The 22,007-nt window shown below is 37.1% G+C and overlaps 1 protein-coding gene across 1 annotated transcript in view; it reads right to left on the bottom strand.

Annotated features, from left to right (window-relative positions):
- Positions 1-22,007, bottom strand: part of CPB1 (carboxypeptidase B1) — a 69,088-nt gene that overhangs the window by 15,409 nt on the left and 31,672 nt on the right. Inside the window, exons 4-10 of the mRNA XM_082459615.1 lie at positions 21,298-21,422; positions 7,863-7,962; positions 7,668-7,769; positions 6,731-6,832; positions 4,259-4,369; positions 4,079-4,169; positions 3,196-3,398 (exon numbers count right to left, since the gene is read on the bottom strand). Coding sequence (XP_082315741.1) covers positions 3,196-3,398; positions 4,079-4,169; positions 4,259-4,369; positions 6,731-6,832; positions 7,668-7,769; positions 7,863-7,962; positions 21,298-21,422 — 834 coding nt within the window. The remainder of the gene's footprint in view (positions 1-3,195; positions 3,399-4,078; positions 4,170-4,258; positions 4,370-6,730; positions 6,833-7,667; positions 7,770-7,862; positions 7,963-21,297; positions 21,423-22,007) is intronic.

The following is a 22,007-nucleotide window of genomic DNA, read 5'->3' as shown; positions in this document are numbered from 1 at the left end:
TTAATCCATGCTATTACTTCTGTACTTTTACTTCATTGGTCTTTTGCATTCCCATCTCTGCCTTTCTTCCCTCTGAAGGTTGTCTCATGATATAAGTAATTGTCAGGTAATCTACACGTAAGATCTTTCAGAAATGAAGCCGTATACATTTTCATCACGACTCAAATGTCAAAGGATTGCTACTTACGGTATGTTCTAAATTTGAACTCTCGAGGCCTAATGTTTCTGTACAGAATAATTTCCTTCCGATTATTTCACTGAAGCATTTTTTTAGCTACAAATATGATTTTATAAGTTTGATAGGTATAAAGAAAAATAAGAATCATATATATGTATATATATATATATATATATATATACACACACACACGTATATATACTAAAATCTGTATAAGACAAAGTCTGCTTTGTAGTCCTTTAAGAAAATTCTGAGTTATCTATAATGTGGTATGGTGCCAATAATTCATCTTATTAGTCTTTTACTCTCTTGTTTTCTACAGTGGGGTCACATTTTTTCTAATTGAGAATTAATATGGAGGCACTAGATTTGGGTGGAACATTCATCTTTCTAGGTCAAGACTTTTACTTTTTTAAAGTGATATCCTCATTACAAATAAAAACCATGGAAAAGCCAATATCTTTCTTCTTGGGAGACTCAAATTCTCTTTTGGCTATACATGTATTTGTGATAACACTATAGTTATGAGTTGTTCTAGCAAAATGTTCTTAGGAAGTAAGTGAATTGGATTTATACAAAATAAGAAAAAGACTGAAAGGATTTCTAGTTAACTATTCAAATGATTTAAATTGTTTTGGGGTGCCAAACTAAATTCAGATCGCAAATGAATCAAATAATCAAATAATATGCATCTTAGATTTTACTGATGGCATTTAAATATCTCTTTTAAGATACTAGGCAAAATCTTAATCACAGAAAAAATTATTGGAAATTAAAGTAACTTTTAAATCAATGTGTGTGATATAAGTGCAAAGAATTTTTGTATTTTATTCACCTATCTTATCATGCTCTAGAAAACATAAGAAGTAACATGTCCTCTTCCTTGAATTTATTAGATTTGTGGGTATAAATATAAACAAGGTAAGATTATTTTGTGGTTTATGCTTGTTTGAGAATTGATTATGAATATGTTACTTTGATATAGTTCTGTTTCACTTCTTTGTTAATTAGAATTTGAAAACAATTTTGGAGGATGGAATTTCTAATATATATATATATGAATATATATTTTACTATTACCTCGCTTTCCTTGATTTTAAGTGAAGGAGTGATTCTTAGAGGAAGGTATCAGTGGATCACATTCTCTGGAATGGTTTCACACCATTTGGGGCACATATTGAATTGGCCCACTAAACTCACTTTGAGTCTTGGGTCTTTTCCTGGAGAAACCACGGGAAGTAGCAAGAATTATTCATGAGATTCTAAAGGTAGAACTTACTTGATTCTTTTTTTTAAAAGAAAGTTTGTAGACTTTTAGAGCAGTCAGGTACTACGTTATTGTATGGAGCCAGTGGGGCAACAAAGTTTTCATCGCTAAAAGGGCTTAAACTTATTCCCCAAGTAAGAAAAAGTATTGAAACTTTGTGAAGCAGCTCAATCCCAAAGAACACTTCAAGCTTTTCTGTTAGCATTAGTCTTTTAGTGTTTATGTTTAAAACTAGTTATTAAGCAAATTGGATATATTGGTTATTGTTACATTTAATATGGTTTATAATTTTAGTTTTAATATTTTACTTACTAACTCATTCGTGCTTTAGTTTTTGTGGCTTTGTCTTTTTCTCTTGATGTGGTACAGCTTAAACATATTCACATGAATTAAGCAAACAACATACCCCCACCTCCTCTGCTCTGGTGGCCCTGGAAATCTAGGACTGAAATGAGGAGCTGGCCACACCCATCTCTGGGACAGCAGGCCTGTGAGCATCCACTGCTGGGAACACTTACAGACTGAGCCTAATTGGAAAACTGGAATATTTAATGGTTCCAGCTAATGATGTCCTCTTTTGTTTTTTGGCTACAGATAGGGAAGATGGGAAGATTTTCCTGAAATGAAATGAAATGAAAAATAGCATTTTTTTTTTTTTTTTTTTTTTTTAAAGAACAGGACCTGGCTAACTATTAGCTATCAGTTTTCTAAGAAGCTGAGTTATTTTCCCATTTTGCTGTTCACAAAATATTTACAGCATTACATGTTTTATTTGGTCTCTGAAAGACTGAATCTGAAAGTACAAAACAATTTCCAGTTGATAAAGTTATTGGGTCTTTGAATTTATGCATTTAGGTAAGGCAAATATCTATGTCGTTGTCTAGGTGGAATACTGTTTTTTTTTTTTTTTGGCATAACTCAAATGCTTTAAATCTTACACTTTTTCTTTCAGATCATTGGTCCCAACTTCTGGCAGCCAGATGTTCATAAATTTAAAAAAAAGTTGTTTGAAGGATTCAAACCTGCTTATTTAAGAAAATTATACATTGATGTACGATATTTGTTAATTTGAATAGTATAAAACTCTTATATTATTTAACTTTTCATGTGGTTGTATCTTGATTCTCCAACAAGATTGCTAATTTTTTGAGTCAGGGATAGTTCATTTTCTTTGCATTATTTCTCATATATAGTAAGGACCCATTCACATCATTTGTTCATTGATTGATTTACATCTGTGTCTCATCTAATCCAACAATTTAGAAATAAGCAATATTAGGATCTTGTCACTTAACCTGATATCAACCAAATGTGCCAAATTCCTAATGATCTGCCATAGTCTGCCTGTGCATGTCAAATCCAGCTCAAAGCAACTTGATAAAATTGACTTTCTGATTAAGATTATGTATGAGGTGAAGGAACTTTGTTGATTACCCCAGATGCGTCTGAAATCATCATGTGTGTCAGTATTGTGGTGAAGCAGGAGGAAGTGGAACTGTTGTCATTTTGAAGATTAGTGAATTAACCGCATTTTGGGGATCATTCTCTGCATCAAAATCACATTTCTTCTAGCCAATTTATCTAGCCAATTTCAGATTCCTTGTAAATCTGTGGTGGTAAGTTTTTTGCTTCTATTACTGAAAATCAAGAATGGAACTTCCAGAAATTGTTTGTATAATTTTTTTTTTCTAGGAATAGAATTCAAAAATCTCAACAGTGAAATGCTATATCTACTACCATGACTACTTACCAACTCAGCATTGTTCCTTGGGAGTTTGTAATCATAGGAGTAAGGGTAGAGCATCATCTGGGAGTATGAGTGGATTGTCAGATATGCTTTGATGGAAGAGAGGTTGTTGCGGATGAAATTAGCCAGGGCCTTGGTCTCTTTTTCAGACTCTGCAGCAGATCCACAGTAAGTTTCATGACAGGGGTTTTTAGAGGCACCGACACCTGGAAAAACATATTGTTGTTAATGGCAAATGGTCATCTACTGACGTTCCCACAGGTCATGTTTCAAAATTTCAAATTAGAGAGTTAGAGAGTTAAAAAATAAGTTGTTTTCACAGGAGTTTTTATAATCATCCTCATGTATGTGTACATTATAAAGTATGCATACATTTAGTCACAAGAGTAGGGTGTTTTTAAGCTAACAGGCTAGAAAGTTGCATGTGAAATCACCAATATGTCCCTGTGTAGTGCTAAACAATGAGATCAATATAGTGTAAGAAGATTAATAAGTAGGGACAAACTAATATCCATGAGAAATTTCTATATTAGTATAATCATTTACTGAGAGTTAAATCACAAAATTATAATTATATCACAATTTTATTTAAATAATTATTTAATGATGGTCTCCTCTAGATTTTACATTCCATAAGTAGTAGGATTATGTCTGGTTTGTTCAGTCCGATGTTTCCAGCGTCTAGCACAGCTGGGAACATAATAGAATAAGCAATACATTTTTATTGACTGAATAAACTGTTTATTGTTTGTGCTTTCAGAAAGTTAGAACTCTAAAATATAAAAATTTATATTTTATTCTTATTTTAGACACTATTGTGTTTTCCTGTTACTTTCTTCCTATACTTTTCAAAAGACGCATGCAAAATGGTCAGCCAGATACTTACTGCACCAACCAGCATCAAAATTTCTGTTGGGGTCTGTGCCAATGCAGGTGGATCCAGCGTTGGTGGAGCGGGTCTTTCTCCACATTCGGTACTGAAAAGTGCAGTTTATGGTTAGGACAAGTATAGTAGAAAGTGGTTGGTTTTAATTTCATTAGCCCCTCTCAGTATTGGTTCATATACCTTGGTCCAGGTATAGATGTAGCCATCGATATTGACCACAGGCAAGACATAAAAGTCTAGCTTGTCGAGAAATTCTGTCATGTGGATCTCACGTCCATAGGTGCGAACAGCCTGTGTATAAATTACAAAGCGGAATTTCATGGAAAAATGGAATGCATTATGCTGCTAAAATTTACATAGACTAGATGAATGTTGACTTTGGTAACAAAAGTGGCATCCCCTTTTGAAGTAGGTATTATTAATATTTAAAAAGCAAATAGCAAAATATTACTGCCAGTTTTGTTTAAAATAGTTTCTAGTTCTTCTCTTTTTCTAGGATACTCTGTTTCAGTGGTCCCCAACCTTTTTGGCACCAGGGACCGGTTTCGTGGAAGACAATTTTTCCACGGATGGGGGAGCGGGGGTGTTCAGGCGGTAACGCGAGTGATGGTTCAGGCGGTAATGCGAACGCTGGGGAGCCGCAGATGAAGCTTTACTCACTCACCCGCCGCTCACCTCCTGCTGTGCGGCCCGGTTCCTGACAGGCCGTGGACAGGTACCAGTCCACAGCCCGGGCGTTGGGGACCCCTGCTCTATTTCATCCATATATAACTCATATAATTATTACTTTTTATTTTAACTATTTACTTTAAAGATGAACAAAAATTCAATAAAATTAAAGACTTTTAAAGAACACGAATACTCATTTCCTTTGAAATAGTAATTGTAATAACTTCTTTTCAAAGTTAGTAGGATATGAGGGTAAGAACTTTTTTTCAAAGTTAGTAGGCTGTGAGGGTGTTCCTAGTAAGTAAGTAAGGAATGTCTGTGGATGGTTATGCATGTTCCTAATACTGTCATCTAGAAATCTGTTTAATTTTGGTGAGACCTCCTGTAGATGGTCTCAGTAGAGGAAGAAGAATGAAAAAGCCTCCCGCTATGAAGTGAGATCACACTGATGGATTTTGGAGAGGCTCTCAGCAAGTCTCAAGTTGCATAATGATGGAAGTCTTCTTCGTATTCCTCTTTCTTGAGAAGGGAACTCCGTTAAGGGTCTAGCTCTCCCTGCTAAGTGATGTGGATACCTATGTATGAATGAAGGACCTCATACCCATTTATTATGTTCTCTTAGTCCCAGTTCTTCAGCCCCAGGATTATATTAAATTTACATTCAACTCTTCCCTAGGCTTGCTTGAAGAGATTTTTAAGATATTTAAGGCTTCTGTGTAGTAACAGTTTTTATATAGTCTTCATGGCTCTATACATGTATGTTTATTAAAATAACACATGGTAAAGCATGTGCTTTTTATGTTGGAAGAGCTATAGAACCATGTTCTGTTAGTGGTCTGTGATTAGAGGTAACCGAAGTAATGATGAAAGTCTTTCTTTCTAGAGGGCAGATAGTGAGATACTCACTGAAATTAAATGGTGCCAATTGGACACATAACATGTCTAGAAACCAAGAGCCTAATGAATAGATACAGAAGTGCTTTACCCAAAAGAAATTATGTTGTATATAATAATAGTCTTATATTTTTAAAGTATTTCAATATTTTAAACTTTTACTGTTGAAATAATTTTAGACTTATAGAAGAGTTGCAGATACAAGGAGTTCTCATATACCTTTTACCCAGCTTCCCCGCATTGTATTTGGTCATCATGTCTCCTCTTATCTGTGACAGTTCCTCAGACTTTCCTTTATGACTTTGACACAGGTGTTGTTAACCTTGATCACTTGGTTAAGGTAGTTTCTGCTAGGCTTCTCCCCTGTAAATTTTGCCTTTGTAATATAATACATATTTTTTAAGAGATACTTTGCTGCTGCAAATAACCTATTTCTCTTTAAACTTTTACCCACTAATTTTTGTATCCATCTGTAGATTTACATGAAGTAGTTATTACTGTGGTGTTCTAATGGTAACTTTCTATTTTGCTCATTTGTACATCTATTAGTTGTAATTCTTCTATAAGAAAGAGTTGTTCCTTCTTTCCTTTTTTTTAATTTATTGAATCATCTATATCATAATGGACTCATGGATATTTAAAAGGGTTTTTACATATATCTTACCATTAGAATTATAAAGGAGTGGAAAACAGTATCATTTAGAATAGGGCCTACTATGCATTGTTTTCTTTTATTCTGAAGTATACATTGATTATTATCTAGGAGATAATGATCAAGTTAGTGGTTTTTCCATAATCATTAACTTTTAAATGCCCTATCCATGATATTTACTACCTGTTAGCCTTTCTACCAAAGGTGGGTAAGAAAGTTAAGATGAGTGAAATACAAATAAATACCATTTTTTAACTGTTTAAAAATTTTGCCTTATCAAGTTCTCTTAGTGACCTTTGTAGCTTGGATCTTGGAATTATGAATTTTTTCTATGCTATTATTCTTTTTTATTATAGCTAGTTTACAAGGGATTGATTGAAATAAAAAAAGAAAAAACTTTCTACTTTCCTCTGCCAGTAATCATTCTACATACTGACCTCTCTCACAAACCACTGGCAAAATGCAGGGGAAATCCATTCTCTGGCATGGAAACCGCAGTCCATGAAAATGGCAGGCTTATTTGGTCCAGGTCTGCCAATCTATTGCAAACAAAAGGAAAAGGGAAACTGTGATTCATCATATTCAGGGGTTAACATTCACTACCCATCTGGGCTTTGGACTCGAAAGGTGAAAGCTGACAGCAGCAAGAGGTACATTCCACGATTAAATTAAAACATAATACTAGCACGGTATGTTCTTGCCTCTAGACACTCACAATATTTGAGCTGAAGGCTTACATGGCTGTTTATTATTTTTATTAAGCTTGACAAGCTCATATTTTTCAGAAGATGCTTGATTACCCTGCTTAATTGTACTCACATGGAGGTTATTTTCTGCTGCTACTGTTAGGGGCCGTGACCAAGACAACTGGATGAGTAATTAGAAGTAATCATGATTGTTGCTAATCTTGTAAGAAGTTTTCCTTCTCTCCCATTTATTCCACGTCTTTTTATTTTCTTCATTAGAATTGCATGACAAAAATGGCATTAGAGGACGACAGAAACAAATTGTTGATACGTTGTGTACTGTTGTCTGATAGATATGAAGTTTATGAACCTCTTTAGCAAATGGATTTGCAAACAACATCTGGGAGAGGACAATTGCATCAAGGTAGGTGATCATTTACATTGCTTACAGGGATGTGGTTAAATTTATAGGACTGCTCTTATTTTATTGCATTTTTCCTTTTGAGTAAATCAAAATAATGATTTAAGAATTCACATATGATAAAACAATCTGGGGAAGCTGTTTGAGTAAGGGAAAGAGTTATAACAATGTTTGGGATGAATATGTCTGTAAAACAGATGTTAGTGTGTTAGAAGTCATTGATTTAAAGCCCTCAGACATGGGAAGGTTATGGTTAAAAAGGATTACCTTGAGGAGGTATATAGTGTTTCCTAAAAATGTCGTTCCGATGGCACTGCGAGAGATGAGGTCTGGATTTTCTCTGGCGACTTGTTGAGTCCAAGCCTCTATCTACCAAATGGAACCATTTGTGGATTAATGTGTGACATTCTTGGTTCAATTCCCAAAGCAATGTCTGTCTAAATCACATGGTGCACGTCATACCGTTTCCCAGTTGTTGTACTTCTCGTAACTGTGTCCAGTTGCACGGACCCTGCTATCAAACTGAGCCTCCAGTGCAGATCTGAGGTTGCTTATTAATACCCTGTAATAAATCAAAGGGGGTACTCCTGTGAACATAAGCATGTTTGCCAGTCAGCAAAAACCTGGAGTTTATGCTTTAGCCAATGGTACAGTACATTCTCCATGAAATCAGATCTGTCCTCTGATTATGCTTTTCAACTTGAGCTGCTCATCACACAAAGTAAGTAAATCATTGAGAAGGATACTGGAGACTGTGAGCAGGGCAGGCTCTTCTTTGGCCCAAACTTCACCTGTTTGGGGGTCCTTGGACCTTAAACTTGGAAAATGATTTCCCTGGTACCTGGGGCATTCTGCATCAGGGCCTTGGGCTGCAACACAGAAACATGCCCTCCAGCCCTGTCTATGGTCTTTCTTCCTCAAGATTTTCCTCGTTTTAGCACTGAAAGTCCCATGTCCCAGGAACCTACTCAATCCCAGGTAGATTGGGACAGCCGGTCACCTGAGGCCTTTCTCTAGGTTTTGAGAAAAATATCTTGATGGGTGGAAATTCAGAAATATTGACAAGCTAAAGATTTTTTTAGACCAAAGAATACTGAGTTTAAAGTACTCGTTTCTGCTTGCCTTTCTTTTGGCTGGTTTAAAGTAATGTAAGAATGGTTCTGTAGCAAGGTAATATGAAAATTGGTGACAGAAACTTTGAGGCTTGCTTATTTCTAAAAATGATTATTCAGGTGAAAGGTCTTATTATAAGAGGCAGGTGTGAAGGTATGGGTATATATGACTTTGTTTCTCTTTGCTACTTTTGAGTGGAAAGTGTGTTCTGAAGGGACAAAATTTTATGAGCACTAATGTCCTTGATCATAGACTGTAAATATCATGGGCAGTAGTTAGTTTACAGAAACTTCTATTATCCACAGTCAAGCCTTGAAATGTTTTTATCTGACACACAGAGAATTGTAGCCGCATATCAAAAGTCTACTTCTCCTCCGGCTGCCCCAAGGGCATTCTGATGAAGTATGTCAGGGACATCCTCTGAACCTCCCTCCTGGTCTCTCCTTTTGGTTAACTGTGCATGAACTTGTGTCTGTTTATGGAAAATGCAATAAATTAATACTAAATGATATTTGTTTCCTAGCAAGAGGCAAATACTGTCTTAAGGGCTTAACTATCTTAAGGTAGTATTTAAAAAAAAAAAAAAGGAAAAGGAGAAGAGTTTAATATTTATTCTGTGGAAAGAAAATTTCCCATTAAGCAGCCATCAGTACTTTGTTAGTGCTTTCATTTCTATGGCTGCTATAAGTTACCACAAACTAAGTCTGCTATAAGTTACCACAAACTAAGTGACTTAAAACAACATGAATTTATTATTTTACAGCTTAGAAGTCCAACACAGGTCTCACTGGGCTAAGATCAACGTGTTAACAGTGAAGTGCTTTCTGGAAGCTCTAGGGGAGAGTCTGATTCCTTGCCCTTTAAAGGCTGCCCACATTCCTTGGCTCTTTGCCCTTCTCCATCTTCAAAGCCAGCAATAGCAGCTCAAGTCCTTCTCATGTTTCATCACTCTGACTTCCTCTTCTGCCTCCCTCTTCCACTTGTAAGGACCCTGTGGTTACTTTGGACTTCTCTGGACAATTTAGGACAACCTACCTATTTTAAGTTCAGCTGCTTAGCAACCTTAATTCCATCTACAATCCTAACTTCTCTTTGCCATTAGCATATATTCAGATATTCTAGGGGTTGAGATGTAGACATTTTGGAGGGACAGTCATTCTGCCTGCTATAGTTAAGAACAATGATTATAGTAAGTGCTATAATTAATTATATTCAACACCCAAATTGGATTGTTAGGGAATAGGGTGGAATTAGAAAGAATCTAGAATTAGAAATCAAAAGATCAGGGTCATAGTTTCGCCTAACATGTAAATTGGTTTCAGCAAAGTCATTTAATCTCTGGGCCTTAATTTCATAACTTGTATAATGGGATATTTATTAGCTGGTATTCAATGTCCTTTTCAGTTCTAAAATGCAATGACTTGACTCAAATCCCTAGGCCTTGGTCATTTACATAGATGTCTTCCAAGGTTTATGAAGAAAAAAAATTAAACTACAGTAAAGTTGCCAGTTGCCACCTTCATAAACTCTAGGGAAACATCTAGAATAGAGATAGTTTAGGTAAATGATTTTCAAATATAACTAAAAACTAAAAACAAAACAAAACCAATAAGACAAAAACCTTGAAAGCTAAAAATCAACAGGCAGAAACCGTTAAGAAAACAACTGTATTCCAAGATTATCAGTTTGAAAGAACAAATCCTGCCTAACAAGGATGAACTTCTCTGACAGAATGGCAAAACTAAAAATCCAAGAGGAAATGGTAAATGACATCTACTTTCCCTTTAACAAGATTTTCCATTGACAGCAAGTAAAATAATCATCTAGGTCACGTGGCTTCTTAGTGGCTGCCCAGAGAAAAGAAATCATCACTTAATTGCTCCCAGGCATTCTACAGCCTCAGGACATTCAGTAGACATTTGTCCCTAAGACCATAACCATAGTGATCTCTGACCTACCAGGAACAGCTCTGAGTAGAGGGGGGAAATAGGACCTCCACAGCATATTGCAATATCCTTCTTTTGCATACAATCCTCAAATTCAGATTATTTGGGAGACTAAGTGACTATGTGGAGGTTAGTGTTTTGTTTGGTACTAAGAAGAGACATTCTGTTAGAGTTATTATTATGTTAATATTTAAACATTTTCATCAATAATCAGGACAAAGAAGCATAATAAAACCAGTTAGATTTAAGATGACACCCAAGAGTAAAAGTGTCCTCTAGTAACTTGCAAAAGAGTATCAGAATGAGGTTGAAATGTGGTGCTTTTGCCTGAAGGTGGGAAATTGACCTTAAATGATCCTTTCCAGCCCTATGATAATTTGATTTTATTAGATTTAGGACAAAGTACTACTTTAGCTACATTACAAAATATTATTACTAAATAATGAGCTTCTATTCTAGGAGATTAAAATAATGACTCATAAGGTAATAGGGACTGCATTACAGCTCCAAAATACAGAGGCATGTACACTGTTTTATACTTTTATATGTTCCTTTTATAGTGCTATCCCACTTCTTCTTCTTTTTTTTTTTTTTTAGCATGCAGGCAAATTAGATAACGGGACTCCCAACAAAGCAAGAACCACAGTGTCTGAGGAGGAGAGACATGACTTAGTTTTCTCCCCCTTTCAGATTCCTGAAAAAGGAGTATTAGGTCAGTCCCCAGACTACACACCCATTGCTACTGAAGAACATTACTATGGACACATTGTTATCCAAGGACACTTTACTGATCGAATCTGAAATATGAAGAAAAATGTTATAGGCAGATAGCAACAATCACTCTCTTCCTGCATTGGATAGGGCATAGACCACCTTCCTGAAATTTGTAAGAAGGAATTCTGTGAAGGCCCACCCACCGAAAGATTCTGTCAACTTGGCTTCAGAACCATAAGTGGGAGATTTACACCATCCAATTCCTAGTCTTTCTGTATCTAGGGTGTGACATAAGCATTTAAAAATACAGTTACTGGGGGGTGAAGTCAAGATGGCAGTGTGGGAAGACTCAGAGTTCGTGTCTCCCCACAACTAGGGTGCCTGCCGGATGCTGGTGGGGGACACCGATGCCCAAGGAGACGGGAAGAACCCCCAAACGAACTGGTAGAACGTGGGAGTACAGAGGCCGGACAGGACCGGCGCCCCTGAGGGGTGGCTGAGATGGGGGAGGGGTTCCCACCCTGGAGGGACCCTTGGAGACTCAGATCAGGGGGGAGTGGGCCAGGTGTTTCCCCTGCCCAATCGGCCAGGGAAGTCTGCCCGGCTCTCTGGGCCAGGTCCTACACCCTCAGAGGTCCCCTCCGGGCTGGGTTGGTCCTGGGGGCATAGGAGGGAGCCCAGGAGAGAACAGGAGAGGCAGGTGGGAGGGGCCCTCCAGGACCAGAGGAGTGGAAAGGAGCAGAGGGCGTTTGCCCCACCCACTCAGGCTGGGGGAGCCTGCTGAGCTCCCAGGCCAGTCCCCTGCACTCCAAAGTCCCCTCCAGGCCACGTGGGCCCGGGTGGCATAAGAGGGAGATCAGGAGAGGCAGGTGGGAGGGGACCTCCAGGAGGAGCAGGAGAGGAGTGGAGGAAGCCTGCTGGGCTCCCAGGTGGGGTCCCCTGCCCTCTGAGACCAGAGGCGGGAGTCACGCCTGGGTCCCTTCTGTTGAGCCTAAGGCCCCCCACCCCCGGCCTTTTCCAGCCCTGTGGGTCCTAAGCATAGGCCCCGCCCACCGCCCAAACCTCACCCCTGCTTAGGCCCCGCCCTCCACAGCCAAGGCCTTTTCCACCTATTTTTTTTTCCACCTCTTTTTTTACTATTGTGGTTCTGTTTTACCTTCCAGTTGTTGTTTCATCAAAATTTTGATTTTATGTTTTTTAACATAGCTGTTACTTTCTAAGTCTAATTTTATTTTTTACTTTGTTATTGTTCTTCTTTTTTTTTTTTTTTTTTGCCACCCCGCACGACTTGCGGGATCTTGGTTCATGAGCCAGGGGTTGGACCAAAGCTCCTGTGGTGGGAGCTCTGAGTCCGAACCACTGGAATAACAGAGCCTCAGACCCCAGGGAATATTCATTGGAGTGAGGTCTCCTGGAGGTCCTCATCTCAGCACCAAGACCCAGCTCTACCCAACAGCTTACAAACTCCAGTGTTGGAAGCCTCAGGTCAAACAACCAGTAAGACAGGAACACAATCCCACTTATAAAAAAAAAAGGAAAAAAAAAATGAGACGGCAAAATAAAAATGTCACAGATGAAGGAGCAAGGTAAAAATCTACAAGACCAAATAAATGAAGAGGAAGTAGGCAATCTACCTGAAAAAGAATTCAGAGTAATGATAGTAAAGATGATCCAGAATCTCTGAAATAGAATAGAGGCATGGATTGAGAAAATACAAGAAATGTTTAACAAAGATCTAGAAGTACTAAAGTACAAACAAACAGAGATGAAAACACAATAACTGAAATGGAAAATACACTAGAAGGAATCAATAACAGAATAACTGAGGCAGAAGAACGAATGAGTGGGAAGACAAAATGTTGGAAATAACTGCTGAGGAACAGAACAAAGAAAAAAGAATGAAAAGAGTTGAAGACAATATCAGAGACCTCTGGGACAACACTAAACGCACCAACATTCAAATTATAGGGGTCCCAGAAGAAGAGAAAAAGAAAGGGTCTGAGAGAACATTAGAAGAGATTATAGTGGAAAACTTCCGTAACATGGGAAAGGAAATAGTCACTCAAGTCCAGGAAGCACAGAGCATCCCATACAGGATAAACCCTAGGAGAAACACACCAAGACACATATTAATCCAACTAACAAAAATTAAATTCAAAGAAAAAATATTAAAAGAAGCAAGGGAAAACAAAAAATAACATACAAAGGACTCCCCATAAGGTTATCAGCTGATTTTTCAGCAGAAACTCTGCAGGCCAGAAGGGAGTAGCAGGATATACTTAAAGTGATGAAAGAGAAGAACCTACAACCAAGATTGCTCTACTCAGCAAGGATCTCATTCAGATTCACCAGAGAAATCAAAAGCTTTTCATACAAGCAAAAGCTAAGAGAATTCAGCACCACCGAACCAGCTTTACAACAAATGCTAAAGAAACTTCTCTAGGCGGGAAACACAAGAGAAGGAAAGACCCACAAAAACAAACCCAAAACAATTAAGAAAATGGTAATAGGAACATACATATCAATAATAACCTCGATACAGATGAACCAGTTTGCAGGGCAGAAGTTGAGACACAGATGTAGAGAACAAATGTATGGACACCAAGGGGGGAAAGCCACGGGGGTGGGGGGATGGTGGTGTGCTGAATTGGGCAATTGGGATTGACATGTGTATACACTGATGTGTATAAAATTGATGACTAATAAGAACCTGCAGTATAAACAAACAAACAAAAAAACAACTAATACTAAACTTTCTTTGGGGTATTTGTATGGAAATATGTTAATATAAACGTTTCAGACATTACATGAAATTTCTAAAAATCTTATATGTTCTGGTATAATGTTATAAGCCATAATTCTAGTTATTACTTTAAAATGTATATCTCAGAAATAACTAAATTTCCTTGTCAATTGCATTATAATGAACTTTCAACAAATCTTTAACCGTGGTCATTTTTAAGTCTTTTGTCATTTACAGACAGTTCTGGGTGTACTCTGATGCTTTTGCAAAAATGTTCCTGTAAAAGGGTTTCATCTTCAAGGAATTCAAGGAAAAGACTCTGACAAGTACAGGTCTCTGGTAACTGACTATACTGCTGAACTGAATGAATAAGCATTTTCAGAACTCTAATGGAAAAACTGATGAATTCATAAAAGTGCTAACAAAAGATCAAGATAAGAAAAGAATTAATTACATGGGACTGAGTGAACTGATGAGGATGATTATAATTTTTGTGACTTTCTGTTTGAATACAAAAAAAAAAAAAATCCCACAAGGACTCAGAGGCAAAAAAATATACAAATCAGTTTTCACTGCAAACTAAAGGAGCTGTTACAGTGGAGGATTACTGGACTGAATGTCAATATTATGACATAGTATGAGTGTGTTTCGTGTTTGGTAATTGCAATCATTGTTGCTTTTGTTGTGGTCATCCATTTACAATGCTTGGTGTCAGTTTATCTCTTGTAAAAATAAAATACAGTGTGTGTGTGTGTGTGTGTGTGTGTGTGTGTGTGTGTGAAAAGAACAAAGTAATAATAATAACCTTGAATGTAAACGGATTAAATGCCCCAACCAAAAGACACAGACTGGCTGAATGATACAGAAACAAGACCCATATATATGCTGTCTACAAGAGACCCACTTCAGACCTAGGGACACATACAGACTGAAAGTGAAGGGATGGAAAAAGATATTCCATGCAAATGGAATCAAAAGAAAGCTGGAGTAGCAATACTCATATCAGATGAAATGGACTTTAAAATAAAGGCTGTTACAAGAAATAAGGAAGGACACTACATAATGATCAAGGGATCAATCCAAGAAGAAGATATAACAATTATAAATGTTTATGCATCCAACATAGGAGCATCTCAATACATAAGGCAAATGCTAACAACCATGAAATGGGAAATCGACAGTAACACAATAAAAGTAGGGGACTTTAACACCCCACTTACACCAATTGACAGATCATCCAAATAGAAAATAAATAAGGAAACACAAGCTTTAAATGACACAGTAGACCAGATAGATTTAATGGATATTTATAGAACATTCCACCTGAAAGTGGCAGAATCCAGTTTCTTCTCAAGTGCGCACGGAACATTCTCCAGGATAGATCGCATCTTAGGTCACAAATCAAGACTTGGTAAATTTAAGAAAATTGAAATCATATCAAGCATCTTTTCTGACCACAATGCTATGAGACTGGAAATCAATTACAGGAAAAAACCTGTAAAAACCACAAGTACATGGAGGCTGAACAGTGCACTACTAAATAACCAAAAGATCACTGAAGAAATCAAAGAAGAAAAAAATACATAGAAACAAAAGACAACAAAAACACAATGACCCAAAACCTATGGGATGCAGCAAAAGCAGTTCTAAGAGGGAAGTTTATAGCAATTCAATCTCACCTCAAGAAACAAGAAAAATCTCAAATAAACAATCTAACCCTACACCTAAAGCAGCTAGAGAAAGAAGAACAAAGAAAACCAATGTCAGTAGAAGGAAAGAAATCATAAAGATCGGAGCAGAAATAAATGAAATAGAAATGAAGGAAACAATAGCAAAGATCAATAAAACTAAAAGTTGGTTCTTTGAGAAGAAAAACAAAATTGATAAACCCTTAGCCAGACTCATCAAGAAAAAAAGGGAGAGGATGCAAATCAATAAAATTAGAAATGATAAAGGACAAATCACAACTGACACCACAGAAATACAAAGGATTATAAGAGACTACTACAAACAACTATATGCCAATAAAATGGACAACCACGAAGAAATGGACAAATTCTTGGAAAGGTACAATTTTCCAAGACTGAACCAGGAAGAATTAGAAAATATAAACACACCTATCACAAGTAATGAAATTGAAAGTGTAATTAAAAATCTTCCAACAAACAAAAGTCCAGGGCCAGATGGCTTCACAAGCAAATTCTATCAAACATTTAGAGAAGAGCTAACACCCATCCTTCTCAGACTCTTTCAAAAAATTGCAGAAGGAGGAACACTTTCAAATTCATTCTATGAAGCCACCATCACCCTGATACCAAAACCAGAAAGGTATCACAAAAAAAGAAAACTATAGAACAATATCACTGATAAACATAGATGCAAAAATCCTCAACAATATACTAGCAAACAGAATCCAACAACATACTAAAAGGATCATACACCATGATCAAGTGGGATTTATCCCAGGGATGCAGGGATTCTTCAATATATGCAAATCAATCAATGTGATACACCATATTAACAAATTGAAGGATAAAAACCATATGATCATCTCAATAGATGCAGAAAAAGCTTTTGACAAAATTCAACACCCATTTATCTTAAAAACTCTTTAGAAAATGGTCATAGAGGGAACCTACCTCAATATAATAAAGGCCATATATGACAAACCCACAGCAAATATCATACTCAGTGGTGAAAAACTGAAAGCATTTCCACTAAGATCAGGAAGAAGACAAGGTTGTTCACTCTTGCTCTTATTCAACATAGTTTTGGAAGTCCTAGTCATGGCAATCAGAGAAGAAAGAAGAAATAAAAGGGATACAAATTGGAAAGGAAGAAGTAAAACTGTCACTGTTTGCAGACGACACGATACTATACATAGAAAATCCTAAAGATGCCACCAGAAAACTACTAGAACTAATCAGTGAATTTGGTAAGGTTGCAAGACACAAAATTAATGCACAGAAATCTCTGGCCTTCCTATACACTAACAACGAAAAATCAGAAAGAGAAATTAGGGAAACAATCCCATTTACCATTGCAACAAAAAGAATAAAATACCTAGGAATAAACCTACCTAAGGAGGCAAAAGACTTTTACTCAGAAAACTATAAAACACTGATGAAAGAAATTAAAGATGACATAAACAGATGGAGAAATATACCATGTTCTTGGATAGGAAGAATCAACATTGTGAAAATGACCATAGTACCCAAAGAAATCTACAGATTCAATGCATTCCCTATCAAACTACCAAAGGCATTCTTCACAGAATTAGAACAAAAAATTTTACAATTTGTATGGAAACACAAATGACCCTGAATAACCAAAGCAGTGTTGAGGGATAAAAACAGAGCTGGAAGAATCAGGCTCCCCGACTTCAAACTATACTACAAAGCTACAGTAATCAAGACAGTATGGTACTGGCACAAAAACAGAAATATAGAGTAATGGAACAGGATAGAAAGCCCAGAGATAAACCCGCGCACATATGGTCACCTAATTTATGACAAAGGAGGCAAGAATATACAATGGAGAAAATACAGCCTCTTTAATAAGTAGTGCTGATAAAACTGGACAGCTACATGTAAAAGAATGAAATTAGAACACTCCCTAACACCATACACAAAAATAAACTCAAAACGGATTAAAGACATAAATATAAGACCAGACACTATAAAACTCTTAGAGGAAAACATAGGTAGAACACTCTTTGACATAAACCACAGCAAGATCTTTTTTGACTCACCTCCTAGAGTAATGGAAATAAAAACAAAAATAAACAAACGGGACCTAATGAAACTTCAAAGCTTTTGCACAGCAAAGGAAACCATAAACAAGATGAAAAGACAACCCTCAGAACGGGAGAAAATACTTGCAAATGAAACAACAGACAAGGGATTAATCTCCAAAATATACAAACAGCTCATGGAGCTCAATATCAAAAAAACAAACAATCCAATTAAAAAATGGGTGGAAGACCTAAATAGACATTTCACCGAAGAAGACATACAGATGGCCAAGAAGCACATGAAAAGATGCTCAACATCACTAATTACTAGAGAAATGCAAATCAAAACTACAGTGAGGTATCACCTCACACCAGTCAGAATGGCCATTATAAAAAAATCTAGAAACAATAAATGGTGGAAAGGGTGTGGTGAAAAGGGAACCCTCTTGCACTGTTGGTGGGAATGTAAATTGATACAGCCACTATGGAGAACAGTATGGAGGTTCCTTAAAAAACTAAAAATAGAATTACCATATGACCCAGCAATCCCACTATTGGGCATATACCCTCAGAAAACCATAATTCAAAAAGATACATGTACCACAGTGTTCATTGCAGCACTCTTTACAATAGCCAGGGCATGGAAGCAACCTAAGTATCCATCGACAGATGAATGGTTAAAGAAGATGTGGCACATATATACAATGGAATATTACTCAGCCATAAAAAGAAACGAAACTGAGTTATTTGTAGTGAGGTGGATAGACCTAGAGTCTGTCATACAGAGTGAAGTAAGTCAGAAAGAGAAAAACAAATACCGTATGCTAACACATGTATATGGAATCTAAAAAAAAAAAAAAAAAATGGTACTGTGAACCTAGTGGCAGGGCAGAATAAAGACATAGACTTAGATAATGGACTTGTGGACATGGGGTGGTGGGGGAAGCTGGGGCAAAGTTTGAGTGGCATGGACATACATACACTACCAAATGTAAAATAGATAGCTAGTGGGAAGCAGCCGCATAGCACAGGGAGATCAGCTCGGTGCTTTGTGACCACCTAGAGGGGTGGGATAGGGAGGGTGGGAGGGAGGCTCAAGAGGGAGGGGATATGGAGATATATTTATGCATCTGGCTGATTCACTTTGTTGTACAACAGAAACTAACAAAGTATTGTGAAGCAGTTACACTCCAATAAAGATCTATTAAAAAATAGTTATTTTTCTTGGTACACACATTTTTAATTTTTTCCCATGGTAATTCAGAATCTGATTAAAACTACCGAATGATGAAAGTCTTAGTGAAGAGGGTTGGAACCACTGAAAAATCTGAAAAGCTATTTTGGTAGAACTTGTACAGTAGATGGTTCCTGTTACATAGCAAAACAACTGCAAATTCTTGCCAGCAGGAAACCATCTAAATACATATTAGTTACCACATGAGGTAATAATGGGATGCACAGGGACTGCTTGCAGCCCCGGCAAGGATATTGCTGGTGTGCTGCTCCAGGATTTCTAGGGAGTTATTATTACTTAATATTTAGAAAATTATATGCCACAAATGTGCTAAGCAAAAATTAACAAGATCTTAGCCTTCAGGGAGCATCCTATATTCTACGTGAGACAGCATTCATACACAGTTCCCTAAAAGTTTACCCATTAAAAAAAGACATGAATTTTCCTCCTGGTAAAAGGAGATTGTTACCTGATTAGAAGCCATTTTACTACTTTGTGATCTGAGTAGAATTAGGATGTCAATTCAGGTGGCTAGGGTTAGCTTATGGTCACTGATCTTCCTCCTGTTTTTCTTAAAGAATTATAAGGAAACTCATCTTTTTGAATATTATTAAGGGCTCCTATAGGCTAGGATTTTAGAAGTCCTTCCTAGTGTAATAAAAAGAGCAAAATATCACAGACGTGAATCTTAATCACATTTTGAAACTTACTGTATTATATCTTTGTTTTAAAAAGACAGTCAATTCTTAAGGTCACATTTTGACACTTCCCTCAGGCAGAAGCAGATAGCTAAGCTGTGTGAAGCATGATAATGGGGTTAAACAAGTTTCTGTTGACCTTTAAAAGATGTATAATCTACCTCTTTGTACAAGAGTCAACTATAGCAGCGTTCACAGCAATAAAACTATCAGTTGCAATTTATTTACATATTGTTTTATTTCATCTTCACAACAGCCCTTTGAGAGTGGCATTGTATATATCTTCACTTTATGAAGATACGGTTAGAAGGATCCTTTCCTTATAAAGACAAGGGAACTGAAGCTCAGAAAGGTTAAGCAAATTATCCAAGGTCAGACAGCCAGGAAGTTGCAGAGTCAGGATTTAAGCCTTGTCTGTTTTTTCCCAAGGCATTTGCTTGTTGCATTATGCTGTACCACTTCTCCTAATGGAGATGCAGATTTTATAGGTGAAAATTCTGATATCTTTACTAGCATAAATACTATTCTATAGTTTTAGGATGTGAAAAATAAGAGAAAATTTCTGTTAAAATTATGTAGGTCACAGTTTCTCAAAATATAATGGAGACTTGAGCTTGTGGTAGAGGACTGTTGGATAAACATTTGAATGTTCAAGACTGGAGTGTGAGACTGTCTCTTTGCTCCTTGCTGATCCACTCTCTGGAGGAAAAACTCTGCTTTAGACTAAAGACCTCATTTCCTCCTTCCCTCAAATGCAGATTGAGGGAAGTTCTAAGCCTTAACATATAGTCTGTTCTCTACCTAGAGTATGATTTTTCATTGTCTTTGTTTGGCTAACTCCTCGTCTTTTAGTTCTCAGCTGAAGCCTCCTTTCCTAGTGTGGCCCTCCGTGATCCCTAGACTTGATCTATTCCCCTGCAATTCCAGCTCTTTACTCTTCTTGACATCTGTTACACATATTGCAATTCTTTGTTCATTTTCCTCTGAAGGGGATGGGCCCTATCTGTTTTTTCAGCATTTGTTATATGTAGATGCTCACTATCTATTTGTTGGATCAACAGATGGACAGCCGTCTCTACTTAGAGGACATTCTCATCTTAAAAGGCTTAGATGGATCAGTGTGGTATTTGGGGAAGATTCATGGAGTGATCAGCTTAGCCAACTCTACTCTAAGCCTTTGGGGAACCACTTTCCTTTCTTTCAGTCCTTCTCTCCATGCCTTCTCCTATCATTAGAGATAGTTGGGGACTTTGGGAGGAAAAAGGACAGAAGGACCACTCAGTCTGACTCTAGTCTGGTCCTTAATCTAAAGGAGCATGAAGAACCCTCATGGCTCACAATAGGTCTGGTGATTATCTGGCAAGAAGACTTGATATGATTTGGGACTAAAACTGTGTCAGGCTGATAATAGAATATCCACTGGTTTGGCCTTTAGTCTATATATCACTTGTAAACCAGTAGCAGGTCAAATATCTGGCTGAAGAGTTGGGATTCAAGAGTCAAACTTGTTTTTATTAGAGCAATAACTAAACACAAAATCTACCAGACTTGACATCTTAAGACTTGGAATTCAGGGCCAGCTCTGCCATGACCTATTTGTGGGGCCCTGGGGAAGCCATTGTCTTGGTCTTATTTTTATCTTCCCAGGGTTTTTTGGAGACCAGGATGAGAGCATACATGAGAGAGAATTTTCATAACTATAAAACATAAACTTACTCATACTGTAGTTCATTCTGCTTCAGAAAGTCTTCCACAGTGAAAATATCTTCTGCTTTAACACGGAAGTCAACTGTACTGCGAGGTTTGATTTGCGTGACAGAATCTGGTTTCCAGAAGTCGATCTGAATAAGGAATAAGATGTATATTGTTCTGGACACCTATAATTCAGCGGGTGAATTATCACCAGCAAGCACACTATTGCTGTACTCCAATGAGTTATTTTCAGACTCAAATTATCCATGCAATCTCTTAAAAACCTCTCCTTTGAATGAATAAGTGTTGGGACCAAGCAGTTAGATGTCACTAAAAGTGTTTACACATACGTACATAGCATTAATTGATTATGAACAAGCATGAAGAGCATATAATTATCTCCCATAATGCTAGTTAATTGCAGTATTCTATAACTGCTCTCTTCTATTTATTGGTTTTCTAGAACAGTTGCTTATTGTGATAGCAATGTTTGTGGTAATGGATGTATGTGCTGAATGAATGATGCTGAATTAACTGGAGCCACAAAACTTAAAAGTGAGAAATTGAGCTTTCTCTTACTTTTTAATGGACTCATTTTATGAGTTTATCTTGGAACTCAGGGCTATACAAGTCACAGTAATGTGTGGAACCAAGAACATCCCTGACCTCTGGAGGATCCATCAGGGAGGAAAAATGTATCTTTCCACAGTGGTCATGTTGGCACCATGGCCAGA

Source organism: Balaenoptera physalus (genome assembly GCF_965194825.1).
Source record: "Balaenoptera physalus genome assembly, chromosome: 4".
Taxonomy (NCBI): domain Eukaryota; kingdom Metazoa; phylum Chordata; class Mammalia; order Artiodactyla; family Balaenopteridae; genus Balaenoptera; species Balaenoptera physalus.
Note: the sequence above shows the minus strand (reverse complement) of the source record. Positions and strands in the feature narration are given on the sequence as shown.